General features: G+C 44.3%; 1 protein-coding gene across 1 annotated transcript in view; it reads left to right on the forward strand.

The window, feature by feature from the left end:
- GRIK4 (glutamate ionotropic receptor kainate type subunit 4) overlaps positions 1-17557 on the forward strand; it is a 433443-nt gene that overhangs the window by 344179 nt on the left and 71707 nt on the right. Inside the window, 2 exon segments of the mRNA XM_056860247.1 lie at positions 9733-9885; positions 11947-12051. Of these exon segments, the coding sequence (XP_056716225.1) occupies positions 9733-9885; positions 11947-12051 (258 nt within the window).

The following is a 17557-nucleotide window of genomic DNA, read 5'->3' on the forward strand; positions in this document are numbered from 1 at the left end:
AGCCTCACCTACCTCACAGGATGTCAGTTGTGGGGAGGGGAAGGGAAGGTGAGTGTAAGCCGGTTTGATTCTGCCTTAAGTGGTAGAAAAAGTTGGCATATAAAACCCAATTCTTCTTCTTCTTCTTTTCCTCCTCCTTCTCTTCCTCCTCCTCCAGGTCTTTAAAAATCACCTAATTCCTGTGCTTTTATTAAATTTCCCATTCTTGTCACTTCTTGTTCTGGTCCCATCCCTTCTTCTTTTTCCTTTGAGGGTTTCTTCTTTATCATAGGGGAACAAGCAGGATTTGGGTCCAGAAACACATGATATGCCAACAGGCAATATTTGGGAGGCATTCAAGGCAAGGACCAGGCTGAAGAGAACAGAGAAATTCCTAGGTGGTACCCCAGAATGGGGAGGCAAGGCAGCATGGTATAGCCCAGCCTCATCACATCCCAGAAGCTAAGCAGGGTTGGTACTTAGATGGGAGACCACCAAGGAAGACTCTGCAGAGGAAGGCAGTGGCAAACCACCTCTGCTTCTCACTTGCCTTGTAAGCCCCTTGCTAGGGTCGCCATGAGTTGGAGTCTAAGCAGGGACTTGGATGGGAGACCACCAAGGAAGACTCTGCAGAGGAAGGCAATGGCAAACCACCACTGTTTCTCACTTGTCTCGAAAGCCCCTCACTGGGGTCACCAGAAGTCGATTGTGACTTGAGGCCCTTATGCACTTACCCCAGAATGCATTCCATAAGGGACTAGCCACTGCTGCCATGGCTACCCAGAGAACAGTCATTCCCGCAAAGTCTAACCCTTTAATTACAAACGCAGCAGGGAGTCCATTCCCAGCCCCCAACCACCACAGTTTGAGACTACTTGTGATTTATTTTGCGTGATGGGCAATTATGATTACTGCCAAATCTCTGGTTCGGCTGCTCTGTGTGATTAAAGCAATCAAAAATACTCCAGGATACACACGTCAAAGGAACAAATCTGCTTGTATAACGACAACATAAAAGCATGGCTGACCTGGGTTGACAAAGGTGAAAGAATTATTATGTGTGTGTGTGTGTTAAGTGCCATCAAGTCGCTTCCAACTCATGGCGACCCTATGAATGAAAGTCTTCCAAAAGGTCCTATCTTTGACAGCCTTGCTCAGATCTTGCAAATTGAGGGCTGTGGCTTCTTTTATTGAGTCCATCCATCTCTTGTTGGGTATTCCTCTTTTCCTGCTGCCCTCAACTTTTCCTAGCATTTTTCCTAGAATTATTATGGGGCCTTTAAATATGACTACTGCCAATGTTCTTAAAGTGCTTTGCTTTTTCGCAATTTTATCTCCAGTATATCCAAGAGCAGGCCTTTGAATTTGCTCTCGGTGCCTACTGGAAATACAGCTGCCAGGAGAAGGGGTGGCAGGAAATGGGCTTAGGGTAGGAGGGCCAGCTCTGGGTTGGGAAATACTTGGAGATTTTGGGGGTGGAGCCCAGGGAGGGCAGGGTTTGGGGAGGGTAGGGACCTTAGTGGGGTACAATGCCATTGAGTCCACTCTCCAAAGCAGCCAATCTTTCCAGGGGAACTGATCTCTGCTGCCTGGAGATCAATAGGAGATTTCCAGGTCTAGGCTTGCCTGGTCCCTCTTTGCCACTGGCAGGAGATTTTTGGGGCGGAGCCTGAGGAAGGCAGGGTTTGGGGAGGGGAAGGACTTCAATGCCATAGAGTCCAATTGCCAAAGCAGTGATTTTCTCCAGGTGAACTGATCTCTATCGGCTGGAGATCAGTTCTAATAGCAGGAGATCTCCAGCTAGTACCTGGAAGTTGGCAACCCTATCCAGGACCCACCTGGAGATTGGCCACCCTAGCTTAGGGTTGCACTCTAAACAGTGGCCCAGTTTGTTTTGCTTGTTAAAATTAATTTCCCCTCTTAAAATCAGATGTTTGTGACCTTTCTAGCACTTCTTAGTATGCCGTCCTTGATCATTTTGTCTTATAAAATTCAACAAAAAAGAGAGACATTTGTAAACACAAACGCCTCTCCCGGAATTCCAGCAAGGTTGCAGTCAAACATCCCCATCAATAGTGTCATATGCTTCATTATGATCTACAAGCATCATTTGTGGTAGCTAATAAGAAATCGTTAACTGCACAGGGGAGAAAGGAGGAAATGAAAAACAGACTGGAGACAATTAACGCGGATGAGGCAGTCTTCTGACGCGTGCTAACAAATTTAGGCTTCCTGGGATAAACTGGCTTTATGCATCCGGTTTGATCTCACCTTTGTAATAGATCAACACCAAATCTGGACTCCTGTGTCTGAGTTTTCACTGTGCAGGTTTCTGCCCTTGTGACTGTGCAGAGGAAAGCTGGTACATCTGTGGGAAGAGGGAGGCTCAAAGGTTGAGCTCAACCTTTGAGGCTCTTTGTTCTTTTCTGGTTGAGTCCCCACCCCCTTATTTTTTGTACACTTGTGGGAAGAAACAGACTTCCACTCATCCGATCCAGAGTGGGCCTTAATAAATCAGCTAATTCCTGTGCATTTTTGAAGTTCCCTGTCCTTGTCACCTCCTTTAGGGTTGCCAGCTCTGGGTTGGGAAATTCCTGGAGAGTTGGGGGGTGGAGTCCTGGTGAGGGTGAGGCTTGGGGAGGGAAGGAGAGGGACCTAAGCCAGGGTATAAGCAGCCAAAGCAGCAGTTTTCTAAAAAGGAATTTACCTCTGTCATCTGGAGATGAGTTGTAATTCCAGGAAGTCTCCAGGGCCCACCTGGAGATTGGCAACTTTACTTCTGCTCCATTCCTTCTTACTAGAGATGCCAGGTCCCTCTTTGCCACTGGCAGGAGGTTTTTGGGGTGGAGCTTGAGGAGGGTGGGGTTTGGGGAGGGGAGGAACTTCAATACCATAGGGTCCAATTGCTAAAGCGGCCATTTTCTCCAGGTGAACTGATCTCTACCAGCTGGAGATCAGTTGTCTTAGCAGGAGATCTCCAGCTAGTACTTGGAGGTTGGCAACCCTACTTATTATCTTTCCTTTGAGAGTTTCTATTTTATTGCAGGGAAGCAATTAACTGGAATTGAGGTCCAGAAACACAGGATATGCAAACCTCCTGTATGTTTCCTTTAGTACCTTGCAGGGAAAAAACATTCTGCTTTTGCAAAATGATACCATAATCTGGTGGTGCAAATTGTCAAATGCATGTAAATTTATAAAATTTACATAATCATGGGCACGGCAATGGAGTTTCCTGGAGGCAGAATTAGTAGCATTTGAGACAGCAGTGAGGGTTTTTTAAATTTAAAAAAAACATATGCATAATGTAGAAAGAAAATTGGAAGGTGCTGACTCACCACCACCGAAAGCGCCTATTCAAAGTCTATCTGTTAGTGCAAAAGGGATTGGGGAGGGGCCATGGCTCAGTTGATAGAGCATCTGCTTGGCATACAGAAGGTCCCAGGTTCAATCCCCAGGATCTCCAGTTAAAAGAATTAATTTGCAGGCAATGTGAAAGACTTCTGCTTGAGACCCTGGAGAGCCACTGCCAGTCTGAGTAGACAGCGCTGACCTTCATGGAGCCAATGGTCCGATTCAGAATAAGGAAGCTCCACGTGGTCAAGCGCTGTGGGCCAGGCATTTCCCCCTCCCCTCTCAGAATGTACTTCTAGGAACATCAGAGACCCATCATTTGGCTAGGGGGAATCTTACTACTATACAGTACTATACAGAATTGTATTTATTTATTCAGTTACTTATACACCACATTTCTCCCCAACGGGGACCTAAACCAACTTTCATTGTTACACGCCTCTTTTCTATTTTATCCTCACAACAGCCCTGTGAGGTGGGCTAGGCTGGGAGATACTGGTCCAAGGTCATAGTTAAATTATGGAACTCCCTGCCCCAGGATTTGGTGATGGCTGCCAACTTGGAAGGCTTTAAGAAGGGAGTGGACATTTTCCTGGAGGAGAGGGCTATCCATGGCTACTAGTCAAAATGGATACTAGTCATGATGCATACCTATTCTCTCCAGGATCAGAGGAGCATGCCTATTATCTTAGGTGCTGTGGAACACAGGCAGGACAAAGCTGCTGCAGTCGTCTTGTTTGTGGGCTTCCTAGAGGCACCTGGTTGGCCACTGGGTGAACAGACTGCTGGACCTTGGTCTGATCCAGCATGGCCTTTCTTATGTCATCCATCAAGCTTCTACAGCTGTGAGGATGCAGACCTGGATCTCCCAGATCCTAACCCAACACTCTAACCACTGTACCTTGCAAGGAAAGGATTTGGGATTGGGGCCTGTGCCTCCCTGATCGGCTTCACGTGCAGTGCCGGCCATTCTTGCCAATTACTCTGCTTAGAGTTTCCCTTACATAAATTGCTAGAAGAAGACAACTGTCACAATCAGCGGGTGTTCTCCAATTATAATACCATTCACAGGCTGGGGAAAGGGAGTCAAAGCGAAGCAACGAACGAGAGTTGTGTGGAGAAGAAATGTTGTTAGCCCCCACCCTGATAATAGAGGGGAGAGACTCTGCGGAGAGAGGTTAGTTAGAAGAAGCGGAGCTTTGGCAATAAGGAACTGACACTGGTGGGAAAGCAGGAAGTGACGATAATGAAAGGTGAAATCTTAGTCATTGCTGTGAGGAGGAGAGAGAAAACGACCAGTTAATAACTAGATTAAAAAAAAAAAAACACCTGTAAAGGATTGTGGATGCGGGGAATTAAAAAGTAGTACATGCAGCTGGACAAAGAAACAGAAGTGATTAGAAGCAAATGGGTCCGAGCTGAGCCATCGGTGCAGATTCTGCTTGATCCTGCAGGTATGATATTGTCAGATGAAAGTCCTGAGCATAGGAAGAAGAGTTGGTTTTTATATGCCGACTTTCTCCACCATTTAAGGGAGAATCAAAGTGGCTTACAATCACTTCCCTTCCCCTCCCCACAGCAGACACCCTGTGAGATCGGTGGGGCTGAGAGAGCTCTAAGAGAGCTGTGACTAGCCCAAGATCACCCAGCTGGCTTCATATGGAGGAGTGGGGAATCAAACCCGGTTCTCCAGTTTAAAGTCCACCACTCCAGACCACCACTCTTAACCACTACACCATGCTGGATGGTAACAGGAGAGTTTAATGTAACAAGCATCAAAAATGGCCAGCATGGGACAAGATCGAGGGGAGAGGCAGTGTGGCTTTAAAAGTGACAAGAAAAGTCAGCAAAAGGCACAAAGCCCAACCTGGGGACTCTTTCACAAGCTGTAGAAGTGGGACTGAGCACATGCTGTGATTCCAGGGCTCGGTTCTTGTTTTGTTTTGAAAAGCAAGTTTCTAGCCCCTGTTGTTCAAGAAATATGCTAGAAAGCCTGACGACTCCTGGAAGCCAGAGATGTTGCATTATGTGAGGTCAGGCTGGTTTTATCAAAGGCAGGGGTTTCTGCTAGCGGTACAAGAACAGTAATTAATATAATAAATAATGCTGTAATGAACAGGGCTTCTGTTAATTACACAGGCAAACCCTTTTGGGGTTACCCTTACTTGCTCAGAATTGCTGGGCACTGCAAGAAAGTAGAGATAAACCTGAGTTATTGGTTTGGGACCAAGGTATCTTAAGGACCGGTTGTTCCCTACCTGCCAGCAGTTAAAATCTGCATCAGAGACCCTTCTGCGTGTACCATATTTTCAGACAGGAAGGTGCTTAGAGAGGTGCTTACGGGAGGCAGGATCTTTCCTGATGGGTGTGCCCCAGCTACGAAACTCCATCTCCAATCAAATTTGCAAGGCCTCTCAGCTTTTAAGTCTGTCAAGCTTACCCATGCATTTAATAACATGCGACTTGGAAGTGTCAGCTGTGCATGCAGTGTTTCTTGCTGGGTGGATTTTATCGGTTTACATTTGATGCTATTAAATTTGATATTACTGTGGGGGTGCTCTCTTTTTTTATTTGTAAACTGCTTTGAATGCTCCAAAAGGCAGGAGAGGAGAGATTCCAGGAAGCAGGAGGAGGTTTTCTCTACCTTTAAGGAGTCTCAAAGCAGCTTACAATCGCCTTCCCTTCCTCTCCCCACAGCAGACACTTTGTAATGTAGGTGGGGCTGAGAGAGTTCTGAGAGAACTGTGACTGGCTCAAGGTCACCTAGTAGGGTTGCCAGCTCCCAAGGGGGGCTGGAGATCTCCTGCTATTACAACTGATCTCCAGGTGACAAAGATCAGTTCACCTGGAAAAAATGGCCACTTTAGAAGGTAGACTCTGACATTATTCCCCATTGAATTCCTTACCCTCCCCACACCCCACCAGCATGATGAAGTGGTTAAGAGCAGTGGACTCTAATCTGGAGAACCCGGTTTGATTCCCCACTTCTCTACATGAGCGGTGGACTCTAATCTGGTGAATCGGATTGGTTTCCCCACTCATCCACATGAAGCCAGCTGGGTGACCTTGGGCCAGTCACAGTTCTCTTCAAGCTCTCTCAGCCTCACCTTCCTCACAAGGTGTCTGTTGTGGGGAGAGGAAGGGAAGGAGATCATAAGATGGTTTGATTCTTCTTAGAAGGTAGAGGTAGTCAGCATATAAAAGCCTTCTTCTTCTTCTTCCTCCTCCTCCAGTTCATTTCCCAGAATCTCCAGGTATTTCCCAGCCCGGAGCTGGCAATCCTATCACCCAGGAAGGCTTCATGTGGGGAAGTGGGAAATCAAACCCAGTTCTCCAGATTAGAATTCGCCACTCTTAACCACTACGCCACGCTGACTGCAAAGTGAAAAAAAATTTTTTTGCCATAATCAGAACATTGATTGCTGTGGTATTTGGCCCTACTGTACTTAGCTAGGTGGGCTGGTTAGATATTTGGGAATAACATTGGCTCAAAACTGGTTGCAACTGTTTAAATTGTTTTATTAGAATAATCGAGGGCTTAAAAGGGTGGTGTTATTGCCAACTACCTTGGTTTGCCAGAATTGGCACCAGTAAGGTGGCTTTCAGTGTAATCCTAAACAGCGTTATGTCTTTCCAAGACCTCGTTAACTTCAGTGGATGTAGAAGGGCACGCTTTGTTTAGGATTGCCCTGCATATGTTCTAAATTCTTTATTAATTCATGAGCCCACTGTCAATTTGAACAGAAGAAAGTGCTCCGGGGTTAAAATACACACAGTGTAGAAGCCCATTCGGTCAGCTGCTCTCGCACTTTCTAACCTTCTATAGTATGAGGAGGCAACATAGATTTTGAGGCTTGGCTTTCAGGTGTAGCAGGGTAAGTCAGATGCTCAATTTGGATTGAAACGGGCATTAATATACATCCCTTTAGAGGCCTTATCTTAGATTGATAAATGTAAGCACCAAAGGTTACTTGGGTAGACGTTAATACCTGGGATAAATCCTGGGATAAATACAGAAATAAACTAAGTCTGGGTATATCTCCATTGGCATCTTCTCCTAAGGACTCTAAATTTAATTTTAGAAGCTGTTTTAGGGGGCTTTCTGTTGTGTAAGCTGCATAATGTTTTTAGATTTGCAGATTTAGTGATGGCTATTAGATTTATTACTCACCAAGAGGTGAACGTTTGTTGACAAGGGTGGATCCCTCCTTGGCTTCTACGCTTTTCAGTCCAGTGTTCAGTATTACAGAAATAAAGTTACAATAGTACGTTGACAAATTTAGTGCAGAATGAAGAACAGTTGGAAAAAAGGATTTGTAAAGAAAGGACTGTTGTTTCAACAATAAAAAGAACACTCAGGTTTAGAGATGAAGAGGAACCTTGTAGGTTTCTTTGTGCCAGAGACTTAGCAAATAGCACGTCAGGCAGGATTTTGGGGGAAGATCCATGTATCAATTAGACAATTTTATCTCTAAGAGAGGCTCAATGCATTACCGTTACAAGGTTAAATAAGATCTTCAGAACACAAGGCAAACACTTTTAGATGTTGGAAAAATCATGCTGGTGATGATGTTGTTTATCCTGTAGTAGAGTTGTGTTGGGGCTGTGTTTATTGGACTATTGTATTTCCAAATAAGTGGGTGAGGGCTTAATTTTCAATTATCAACTCTTACTGGAGTTTTTTTTAATGTTTTTTTATTTTCAAACATTGCACAGCATAAACATAAACACCATACAAGCACCCTACAACCACAATACAGACTAATACCTACAAATATTGCATCATTTATCATCTATCAAAACTTACTCTTAATATAACTATTCTGTTTCTACCTTCTGTTTTCATCAACATTATATATAATAAGCAAATAAAAAAATTAGGGAGGAAAGATAGATTAATATTTGTCTTTACTGTTTCTAAGATAATTATGTAGGTAAGTCATCTTCCTACGTAGTTTGGCCCTTCTTATGGATTTTTATTATATGAATTATCAAATTTGAATATTTTCCTCCCTGCCCACTGTCTGATATATATTTCTTATTATTCTTAACTTATTCATCTTGTTTGGTAACATTTCTCAAGCTGTATAATTGCATTCATTAATTGAGTTAAATTGGTTAATTTGACCATTCAGCTCATACTGTCGAATTGTTTGGAGGATGCCATTTGAGGGACTGTTTAAAAATTGGTGCACAAATAGCGTACCTGCTGCCAAAATCATATTTGCTTGTCATTAAAAGCCCACATCGACCACAACGAGCACACAATGAGTCAAGTTCTGGATATCACCAAGATTAATCAATAAACACTGCAATCCTATGGAGAGTTACTCCCATCTAATCCCATTGATTTCAGTGGGTTTAGACAGGAGTAACTCGGCGTAGGGTTCTACTGAAAGTGTCTCAAAGGAAAGGCTTAACTGTTTCTGTGGAACTAGCCGAAAAAGAGCTTCCATTGAAACTGCTTTTGAGTATTTCACAAAAGTATAAGGCTGGAAAGGCATATTTTGCTTTGTTTTTTTTGTTTGTTTGTTTTGAAAAAGATGTGCTACTGTCAGAATCAGGACTTGTGTGCCATGCATATATCCTCTCCCTGCCCCCCATAACTAAAAGAAGCAGAATAAATTATGCAAATATTAAAAGTGAAATATCTTCTCCCATCAGGATCTTCAAATAGGGTTTGTGGTACACACATTTATTTACATGTAATTGATCTGTTAATTTCTTGAAACCTAGGCACAATCAATTAATTTTTTGTAATTGGTTGACAGATTTAATCTTTCTATGCCACCTTCTCTGAACAGCCCATGAGTAACACCTTCCTTTTACTAGCAGCAATATTTTAATTGGAAAGGAGGGTTTTTTTTAAGCGTGTTTCATGTTTGCTCAACTTTTAAAAAAAAACCCTGATAGTTTATTTTTTTATTATGTAAATTAAGTTGAGCAAATAAAAAGACTGGACTCAATAATGATAGTTCCATTCTACGAAGTGGGAAAACTTCTTTCGGAAGGAGGAGTCCCTTCCCGCTCTGCTGGAAGATTTATCCTTTCACAGAAGATAATCCAGCTCATAATGAACCGATGCTTCTGTGGCCAGCATGGCATAGTTGTTACGAGCTGTGGACTCTAATCTGGAGAACCGGGTTTGATTCCCCACTCCTCCACATGAAGCCAGCTGGGTGACGTTGGGCTAGTCACACAGCTCTCTTAGAGCTCTCTCAGCCCCACCTACCTGACCAGGTGTCTGTTGTGGGGAGGGGAAGGGAAGGTGATTGTAAGCCGGTTTGATTCTTCCTTAAGTGGTAGAGAAAGTTGGCACATAAAAACCAACTCCTCTTCTTCCCTCTGGTTGTTTGATTACACTCCCTGTTTCTTCTCCATTTCTCCCTGTTCCTTCAGCTTTCTTCTGCTTTGTTGTTTGATGCCGCCTACACTGTGGTGAGCGCTGTGCAAGAGCTGAACCGGAGTCAGGAGATCGGCGTGAAGCCCCTGTCCTGTGGATCGGCCCAGATCTGGCAGCATGGCACAAGCTTGATGAACTATCTGAGAATGGTGAGGAAGGACTGAACGTTGATGCTGCCTTTTGGTGTGGCTGTTTCCCCCTCCCTGTTGGTTTGGCCTACAAGGAAGGAGGCACATTCCAGCCCTGATGGAGGATGTTTGGAAGAACTGCTGGAGGAAGTGGTGATTCTCAAGTCGGGTTACTCACACGTATTGCTTGGCCCACCACTCCTCCTGCAGTGGGGTGTCCCATTGAGAGCCAGCATGGTGTAGTGGTTAAGAGCGGTGGACTCTAATCTCGAGAACCGGGTTTGATTCCCCACTCTTCCACATACACGGCGGACTCTAATCTAGATTAGATTCCCCACTCCTCCACGTGCAGGCTGCTAGGTGACCTTGGGCCAGTCACAGGTCTCTCTGAACTCTCTCAGCTCCACCAACCTCACAAGGTATCTGTTGTGGGGAGAGGAAGGGATTGTGATTGTAAGCCGCTTTGAGACTCCTTTTGGTGGAGAAGAGTGGTGGTTATGAGTGGTGGACTCTAATCTGGAGAACCGGGTTGGTTTCCCCATTCCTCCACATTAAGCCAGCTGGGTGAACCTTGGGCTAGTCACAACTCTCTTAGAGCTCTCTCAGCCCCACCTACCTCGCAGTGTGTCTGTTGTGGGGAGGGGAGGGGAAGGGAAGGGAAGGGAAGCCGGTTTGATTCTTCCTTAAGTGGTGGAGAAAGTCGGCATATACAAACCAACTCTTCTTCTTCTTCTTCTTCAACCAGAAGTGAGGCCTCTTTGTGATTTCATTGCATGGTGGTGTCACAAGCCCAGCCTGGCACCTCCCCCACCACCATCACCACCAGGCCTGGCGATAGCAGAATTTGCTTTCTGTCCTGCAAATATTCTTTTGGGGTATTGGGTTGTAGTCAGAGGCATTTTGCTTTGACCGCAATTAGCCGTGAGAGTGTTGCTGTGTTTGCCAGCCCTTTACATGACACTGCTGTATGTTAACATGGTGTGGTCTGCCTCCTTGCAGTCCGCATAGAGACTTCTCTCCTCCTGAGTCCCAGACGATAGGCATAAACATGACACTATTAAGCACTCGCCTGCAGCAGTGTGGGTCACTATGATGGCAAAAAAAAAAAAAGAAACAAGTTTGCAGGGAGTGCTCTAAGAATGAAGAAAGGGATGAGAGGCTGGGGAAACTTCACACATGGCATCAACAATCACACATGAAGCTGCCTTATACTGAATCAGACCCTCGGTCCATCAAAGTCAGTATTGTCTACTCAGACCGGCAGCGGCTCTCCAGGGTCTCAGGCAGAGGTCTTTCACATCACCTACTTGCCTAGTCCCTTTAACTGGAGATGCCAGGGATTGAACCTGGGACCTTCTGCATGCCAAGCAGATGCTCTGCCACTGAGCCACAGCCCCTCCCCCAACTTAACTTGGAGTTAAAGGAACCATTGCATCTTAGAACAGCTGGATTTGAGTCCAGCAGGACCAACCAACAGAGACCAACAAGATTTTCAACGTATGAGCTTTCGAGAGTCAAAGCTCCATCATCAGGTACCTGTTAAAGGGAGCTTTGACTCTCAAAAGCTTCTATCCTGAAAATCTTGTTGGTCTCTAAGGTGCTACTGAACTCCATCTCTTCTACTGCAGACCAACATGGCTGCCTTCTCAAACTACTGCATTTTAAGGCAAACTCAGAGCCATCGTAGGGTATGGCCTTCCTAGGTTGTCATGATTTCACAATGTTGAAGGGATAGCCCAGGCTAGCCTGATCTCATCTGATCTCAGAAGGTAAGCAGGGTCGGCCCTGGTTAGTACTTGGATGGGAGACCACCAAGAAAGTCCAGGGTTGCTACGTAGAGGCAGCTAATGGCAAACCACCTCTGAATGTCTCTAACCTTGATCTGGTGTATTAAATGTGAAGGAGTCATTGGTTACATAACCCCAAACTTGTAATCGGAGTTGTTACCGGTCCAATTTGCTATAAGTAAACAGCCTTTGTACTGTGGCGTTCAAGGAGAGATTGGCTGCCCATAGCACTTTGCTTGAGGCTGAGTAGGGGATCTTCTCTTTTTGGTGCTGCAACTCATTCTCTCTTGGACAGGTAGAATTGGAAGGTCTTACCGGCCACATAGAATTCAACAGCAAAGGCCAGCGATCTAATTATGCCCTGAAAATCCTGCAGTACACACGGAATGGCTTCAGACAGGTAAGGCAACATCTTTGTGTTTTGATGAGGTGTTCGTTCAGGTTATTCGTTGCAGCACTGATTTCATTCAGGGAGTTCGTTTGGGGAATTAGCTGCAGCACTGATTCCATTTGGGGAGTTCATTGCAGCACTGAGTTCGTTGCAGCGCTGAGACTTCTTGGCTCATGCCTTTCACCCCTCTGCTGCTCTAAAGAAGTGAAAGACTTTGCTGCTGAAGCCAACACAGGAGTCTTCAGCTTCAGAAGAGGCTGGTGCACAGGAAGAAGGGTGATCACATCGCTGTAATGGATTCCACCACCCCGAAAACACAAAGCCACTTAGTCATGGGGGTTACAATGCCAGGTGCTGCCTGAACCAAGGGCTAAAGAGCATACCCAGAGAGGAGGGTTTCCCCATTGTTAGCCGAGCAAAGTTGGGGTCTTTAGTTGGCAGCTCAGAAAGAGAAAGCAAAAAACAAGCTTTTATTTCTCTTTCCCCCCCCCCATACTCCTGTGACTCCGATGACTTCTATGAATGTAACTTAAGCAGTGTCTCGTCTGTGTCTGTGGAATTAGCAACATATGACAGCCCACAGTGCCAATCCATCTTTGATTCCTGTTCTTTGAGAAGCTCTTTATCCTTTCAGCTTAACAGTTCTGCCTTGCAGAGAGTCGCTTATTGGATGAAATGATTGAATTTGCTCCGTTGCATGAGATTTTCTGCAGCATCTATAATCTTTTAAGTATAGTGTAGATAAAAAATTCTAATTTTCAGGGAAACTGTCCCCCACCCCAAAGTTCTGATGATGGAACATCTGTATACATTTTCATGATGAATTGTGGTTTCTTTGGGATCCTCTGCTTTTTTAGCTTGTGTTTTTACAGCAAGGAACAAGTTTCCAGGCCTCAGTGTCTCAGGAAAGGAACCTCTGGGCAGCTTGTACTAACTTTTGCATGGAGAGGACAGATAAGATTTGATAGATGCTGTTTTCTTATTGGCTTTTGTCAGTGATATCAAGTAACAGGGAATGCTGAGGGCAGGACAGTATTCTGCCCTAAAAAAACAAAGTTGAGAATCAAGAAAAGCTCAGTTCTATAACTTGTATAATGTATGCACATTTGTATAACCTTTTTTTTTTTAGTATTGCATACCTTGTTCTACTTCTGTTCATCATGGCAAGGGCTAGAATTCTTTTCCTACTGAGCTTCAGAGGATTCACCAGGCATTGTCCAGAGACTCCTTCAGATGAACTAGAAGCTTGCTTTAAAAAAAAAAAAGCATCACAAAATGCAAAAAATCCTGATAGTTCTTTTTTTTTCTTCCTGGAACACAAATGCCATTTTGGCCTTCACGTTTCTGAACAGTGGGATGCTCAAGATGGCCTTTCACGGGTCAGATCTCTTTTGGAGGAAATGTGCTTTGACGCAATCTGGCTATGTCTAAGCTGGCATAGCTCCCATCATACGGTGATCAGGGTTGAGGGACAGTCTCCAACCCAAGGATGTGTATGTTAAGTGCCATCAAGTCGCTTCTGACTCAGGGCGACCCTATGAAGCAATGTCCTCCAAAACGTCCTATCTTTAACAGCCTTGCTCAGGTCTTGCAAACTGAGGGCCATGGCTTCCTTTATTGAGTCAATCCATCTCTTGTTGGGTCTTCCTCATTTCCTACTGCCTTCAACTTTTCCTAGCATGATTGATCTTTGTGTCCAGTAACACATCCTTACACTTAAGAATCTTTTCTAGCTCCTTCATGGTTGCCCTTCCCAGTCCCAAGGATACCTAGTGGGTATTCATGAGGATTTGAACCCCAAACTCTCTGGCTCTAGCCAAGCACTCTAACTTCTATCCATTGTTAACTTAGACACTCCAAAGCCAGGCTTTCAATAACAGGGACAGATTGGCCCATCACCAGTGCCTCCCGCTTACTTTTATTTGGCCCCTTTCCTACTTGTTTGGGTTTTCCTTCCAAGGCTGCATGTCAGTCAGTAACAGCCAGCCTATCATTTTCTCTTCAAACTGTAGCCTAGAAGCCTTTAGAGCCTGCCGAATTATTAATAACAACATTATAATGCTTTACATATTCAAAGGACTGAGCAAACATGAGCTCTGTGCCATGCAGTTACGTGTTACTGTGAATTAAATAATGCAGTTGGCTCTGATAAATAATACAGGAGTGAAAAGCCTGAGGCAGGGAGACGAGAAGACAGATTTTAGGCTGTAATCGAAAAGAGTGTAAAAGAAGTGACAGTGGGAGGGCGAGGACACACAGGAAGAGCTAAGAACTCTCCTCCCATATATTTCAGTCCCCCATGCTGGAAGACCCTGACCTGGATAGCCTAGGCTAGCCTGATCTCATCAGATCTCAGAGGCTAAGCAGGGTTGGCCCTGGTTAATGCCTAAATGGGAGAACTCCAAGGAAGACCAGGGTTGCTGTGCTGAGGCAGGCAATGGCAAACCACCTCTGCTCCACTCTTGCCCTGACCTGGATGGCCCAGGCTGGCCTGATTTTGTCAGATCTTGGAAGCTAACCAGGGTTGACCCTGGTTGGTACCTGGATGGGAGACCATCAAGGAAGACTGGGGTTGTTATGCAGAGGCAGGCAATGGCAAACCGTCTCTGTTCATCTCTTGCCCTGAAACTCCCATGAGGGGTTGCTGCAAGTAGGTTGCGACTTGACAGCACTTTATTATTTAATGATTGATTTACAGTGGGCTTTTTTTAGCAGGACTCTTGTTCTTTGTCGTTGGGTGGTTTTCTTCAGCGAGTTGCATTTTACTGGGAACCATCCAAAAAGTGTTGATGCAGAGTGGAGTCTCCATCCAATACACAGACTCTTCAGCACCACGATTTGGGCACAGAAGAGGAAGGAGCAGTTGAGCAAGGGAGCTCTCCGTGGTTCTGAAAGTCTTCTCTGTGAAGCTTTGCCCAAGGGTTTTGCGAGATGTAGTAGGCAGGAAAATATTGTAAAATTATACCTGTTTTATTTATATAAAACCTTTTCAGAAGAAGGCCTTTTTGGTGGTAGCTTCTCATTTTTGGAACATCCTCAGCCGCTTACTGAACTTTTTATTCAGAGTATTTAACCCTCATTTGTCGACCAATATTCTTAGCTTCAGGTGCCAAGACAAAATCATTTACATTTATCCACACATTTGATTCTGGTGGTTGCTTTTATCACTGTGTTTTTGTGGGGGTTTCCCTCCCTACCCTTTATCCCACTCGAAAAGTTTTTGTTTGTGTTAGCTCTGTTCCACTGATAGTGTGACTACCAATTTATTTTGTTCTTGCATTGTAAATTATTTTATTAACTATTTTATATTGATTTATTTATCTAATTTAATTGGATTTGTACCATGCCCTTTCCCGACAGAGCAGGGCTTAGGGCAGCTAGCAACATACAATATACAACATAAAACATAATATACAATATAGTAGTAGTAGTAGTAATGTAACCGACTAATGGTGACCCCATAGGATTTTTATGTGGGCTTCCTAAAGACACCTGGTTGGCCACTGTGTGAACAGACTACTGGACTTGATGGGCCTTGGTCTGATCCAGCAGGGCTTTTCTGATGTTCTTTGTCCAACGCTTGGTGGTGACCCAGGGGCCCCGATCCAGCTACTGTCTCAGAAACAGCTGCTAACCTCAGACTCAAAAGATTGTTCAATGATACCAAAGCAACTTTGTTCATATGCAGGTTTTTTTTCTCCAAACAGCCCCCTGCTTTTTGCTTCTCTCACCTTGAAATCCAGCTACACGCTGGGCTCTTTGTGGATTCCGCATCCTCACTAAGATATTTCCCTTTGTTCTACTTCTCTATGCCTGGAGTGTTCTAGCTGCTAAAATCACACCAGCAGGGAGCAGGATAGTCGTTACCACTTTCAACATGGAGAGTATCTAATAGCGTGGCACAAAGCACATTCTTTCTTTTTGGAAGTTCCCAGTGGATACTTAAATATCACTACTGAACCATAATGTTCGGAAGGTTTTGCATTGGAGAGTATATGTTCTTTTTTAAAAATCCTCCCATTCAATGAAAATGGATGTAGAGGTCAAACCAGAGATCACACTGGAAATGCTGAATGGTGCTTTGAATATGCCCAGCAACTTCCATTCTGATATTGCATCTTTCAAGGGGAGATTTTTCACCACATTTTCTGGGCCTCCTGGAGAAATGTGTACAGAGGACCATACTTGCAACACAGGAAGAGAGACAGTGATTTTTGTTCCAGTGCCGCAGTCTTTCAAGCTGCCGTTGCCCTGCATTGTGGTGAACATCTGCCCTGTCCCTTTGAAAAGCAGATTGGCAGGGGTCTTGACCTGGGATTTGTACTTGAAATGAAGAATGCTGTCTCGAATATGCGAATGATGGTAACAAAACTCCACAGACTCTTGATTTTAGCACAGGGAATGATGGATTTACACAGCTGCTCCTAGTCTCATGCTGCTAGACCACAATGAGGAGTTCACCTCTTCAGCTCTATCCCAACCATTCCCTTTTATAGTAGAAAAGAGCAAGAGTCCAGTAGCACCTTAAAGATTAACAAAATTTCTAGGTTCAAATCCCCACTTAGCCATGAAGCTCATTGCTCTCAACCTATCCTCCCTCACAGGGTTGTTGTGACTATGAAACAGAGAAAAAGAGAACTACGTATGCCACTCTCAGCTCCTTGGGGGAAGGACAGGATAAAATGTAACTGACGATTAATTAGGGATGTTTGGATACCAGTGTTTTTGTTTCATTCCATTTTTGTGCATGGCCAGAAAGACTTTTTGTATTCCATCTGTTTTCTTTAACAAAGATCCAATTTTCAGTTGCTTCTTCTGTGCCACCTTTGGGTTAGGTGTTAACTATGCCAATTATATGTTATAAATAATTTACGCATCATTTATACCTAATTCACACAAAAACCAGACATCTGTTTTAAAGGCAATATTTTGACCACCTTTTGTTTATACGGTCAGGAAAAGGGACAACTGCTGTTTCATTCCTGAAAACTACAAAAGGAATTTGCACCTTTTGTGCGGAATTAGAATTGCCACAAAACCCAGTAACATCCTTAGTCTAGAGACAACAGGGCATTCTCCTGGATTTTAATTTTTCTCTCCTCTTCTAGAAAACAGGTGTGCAGATTGAGTTGGTATTTGAACTTACAATGTAGAGTTGTGACCCGAACATATGTTACAAATTTCATTCTGAATTCTCAACATTCAATTGAATTATTACAGTGCAATTGAACAGAAATCCCAACGGAGAGCAAAATTGAAGCCCTAACTTTCCTTGGCCAAAACGTCTTTCACAAGCATCACAAGACAGAGACATCTTCATCTTATGTGTGTTTCTCTAGTCCATATGCAAATCATAATGAATCTCATAGAATTTTAGAGTTGAATAGGGCCATACAGGCCATCTAATTCCAACCCCCTGCTCAATACCGGATCAGCCTAGAGCCTACATCTCCCATGGTACCAAGCAATATCTTCTGGTTCCTATGGAAACCATCCCAATAATCAGAACCAACTT

This window comes from Euleptes europaea, chromosome 14 (genome assembly GCF_029931775.1).
Source record: "Euleptes europaea isolate rEulEur1 chromosome 14, rEulEur1.hap1, whole genome shotgun sequence".
NCBI lineage: Eukaryota > Metazoa > Chordata > Lepidosauria > Squamata > Sphaerodactylidae > Euleptes > Euleptes europaea.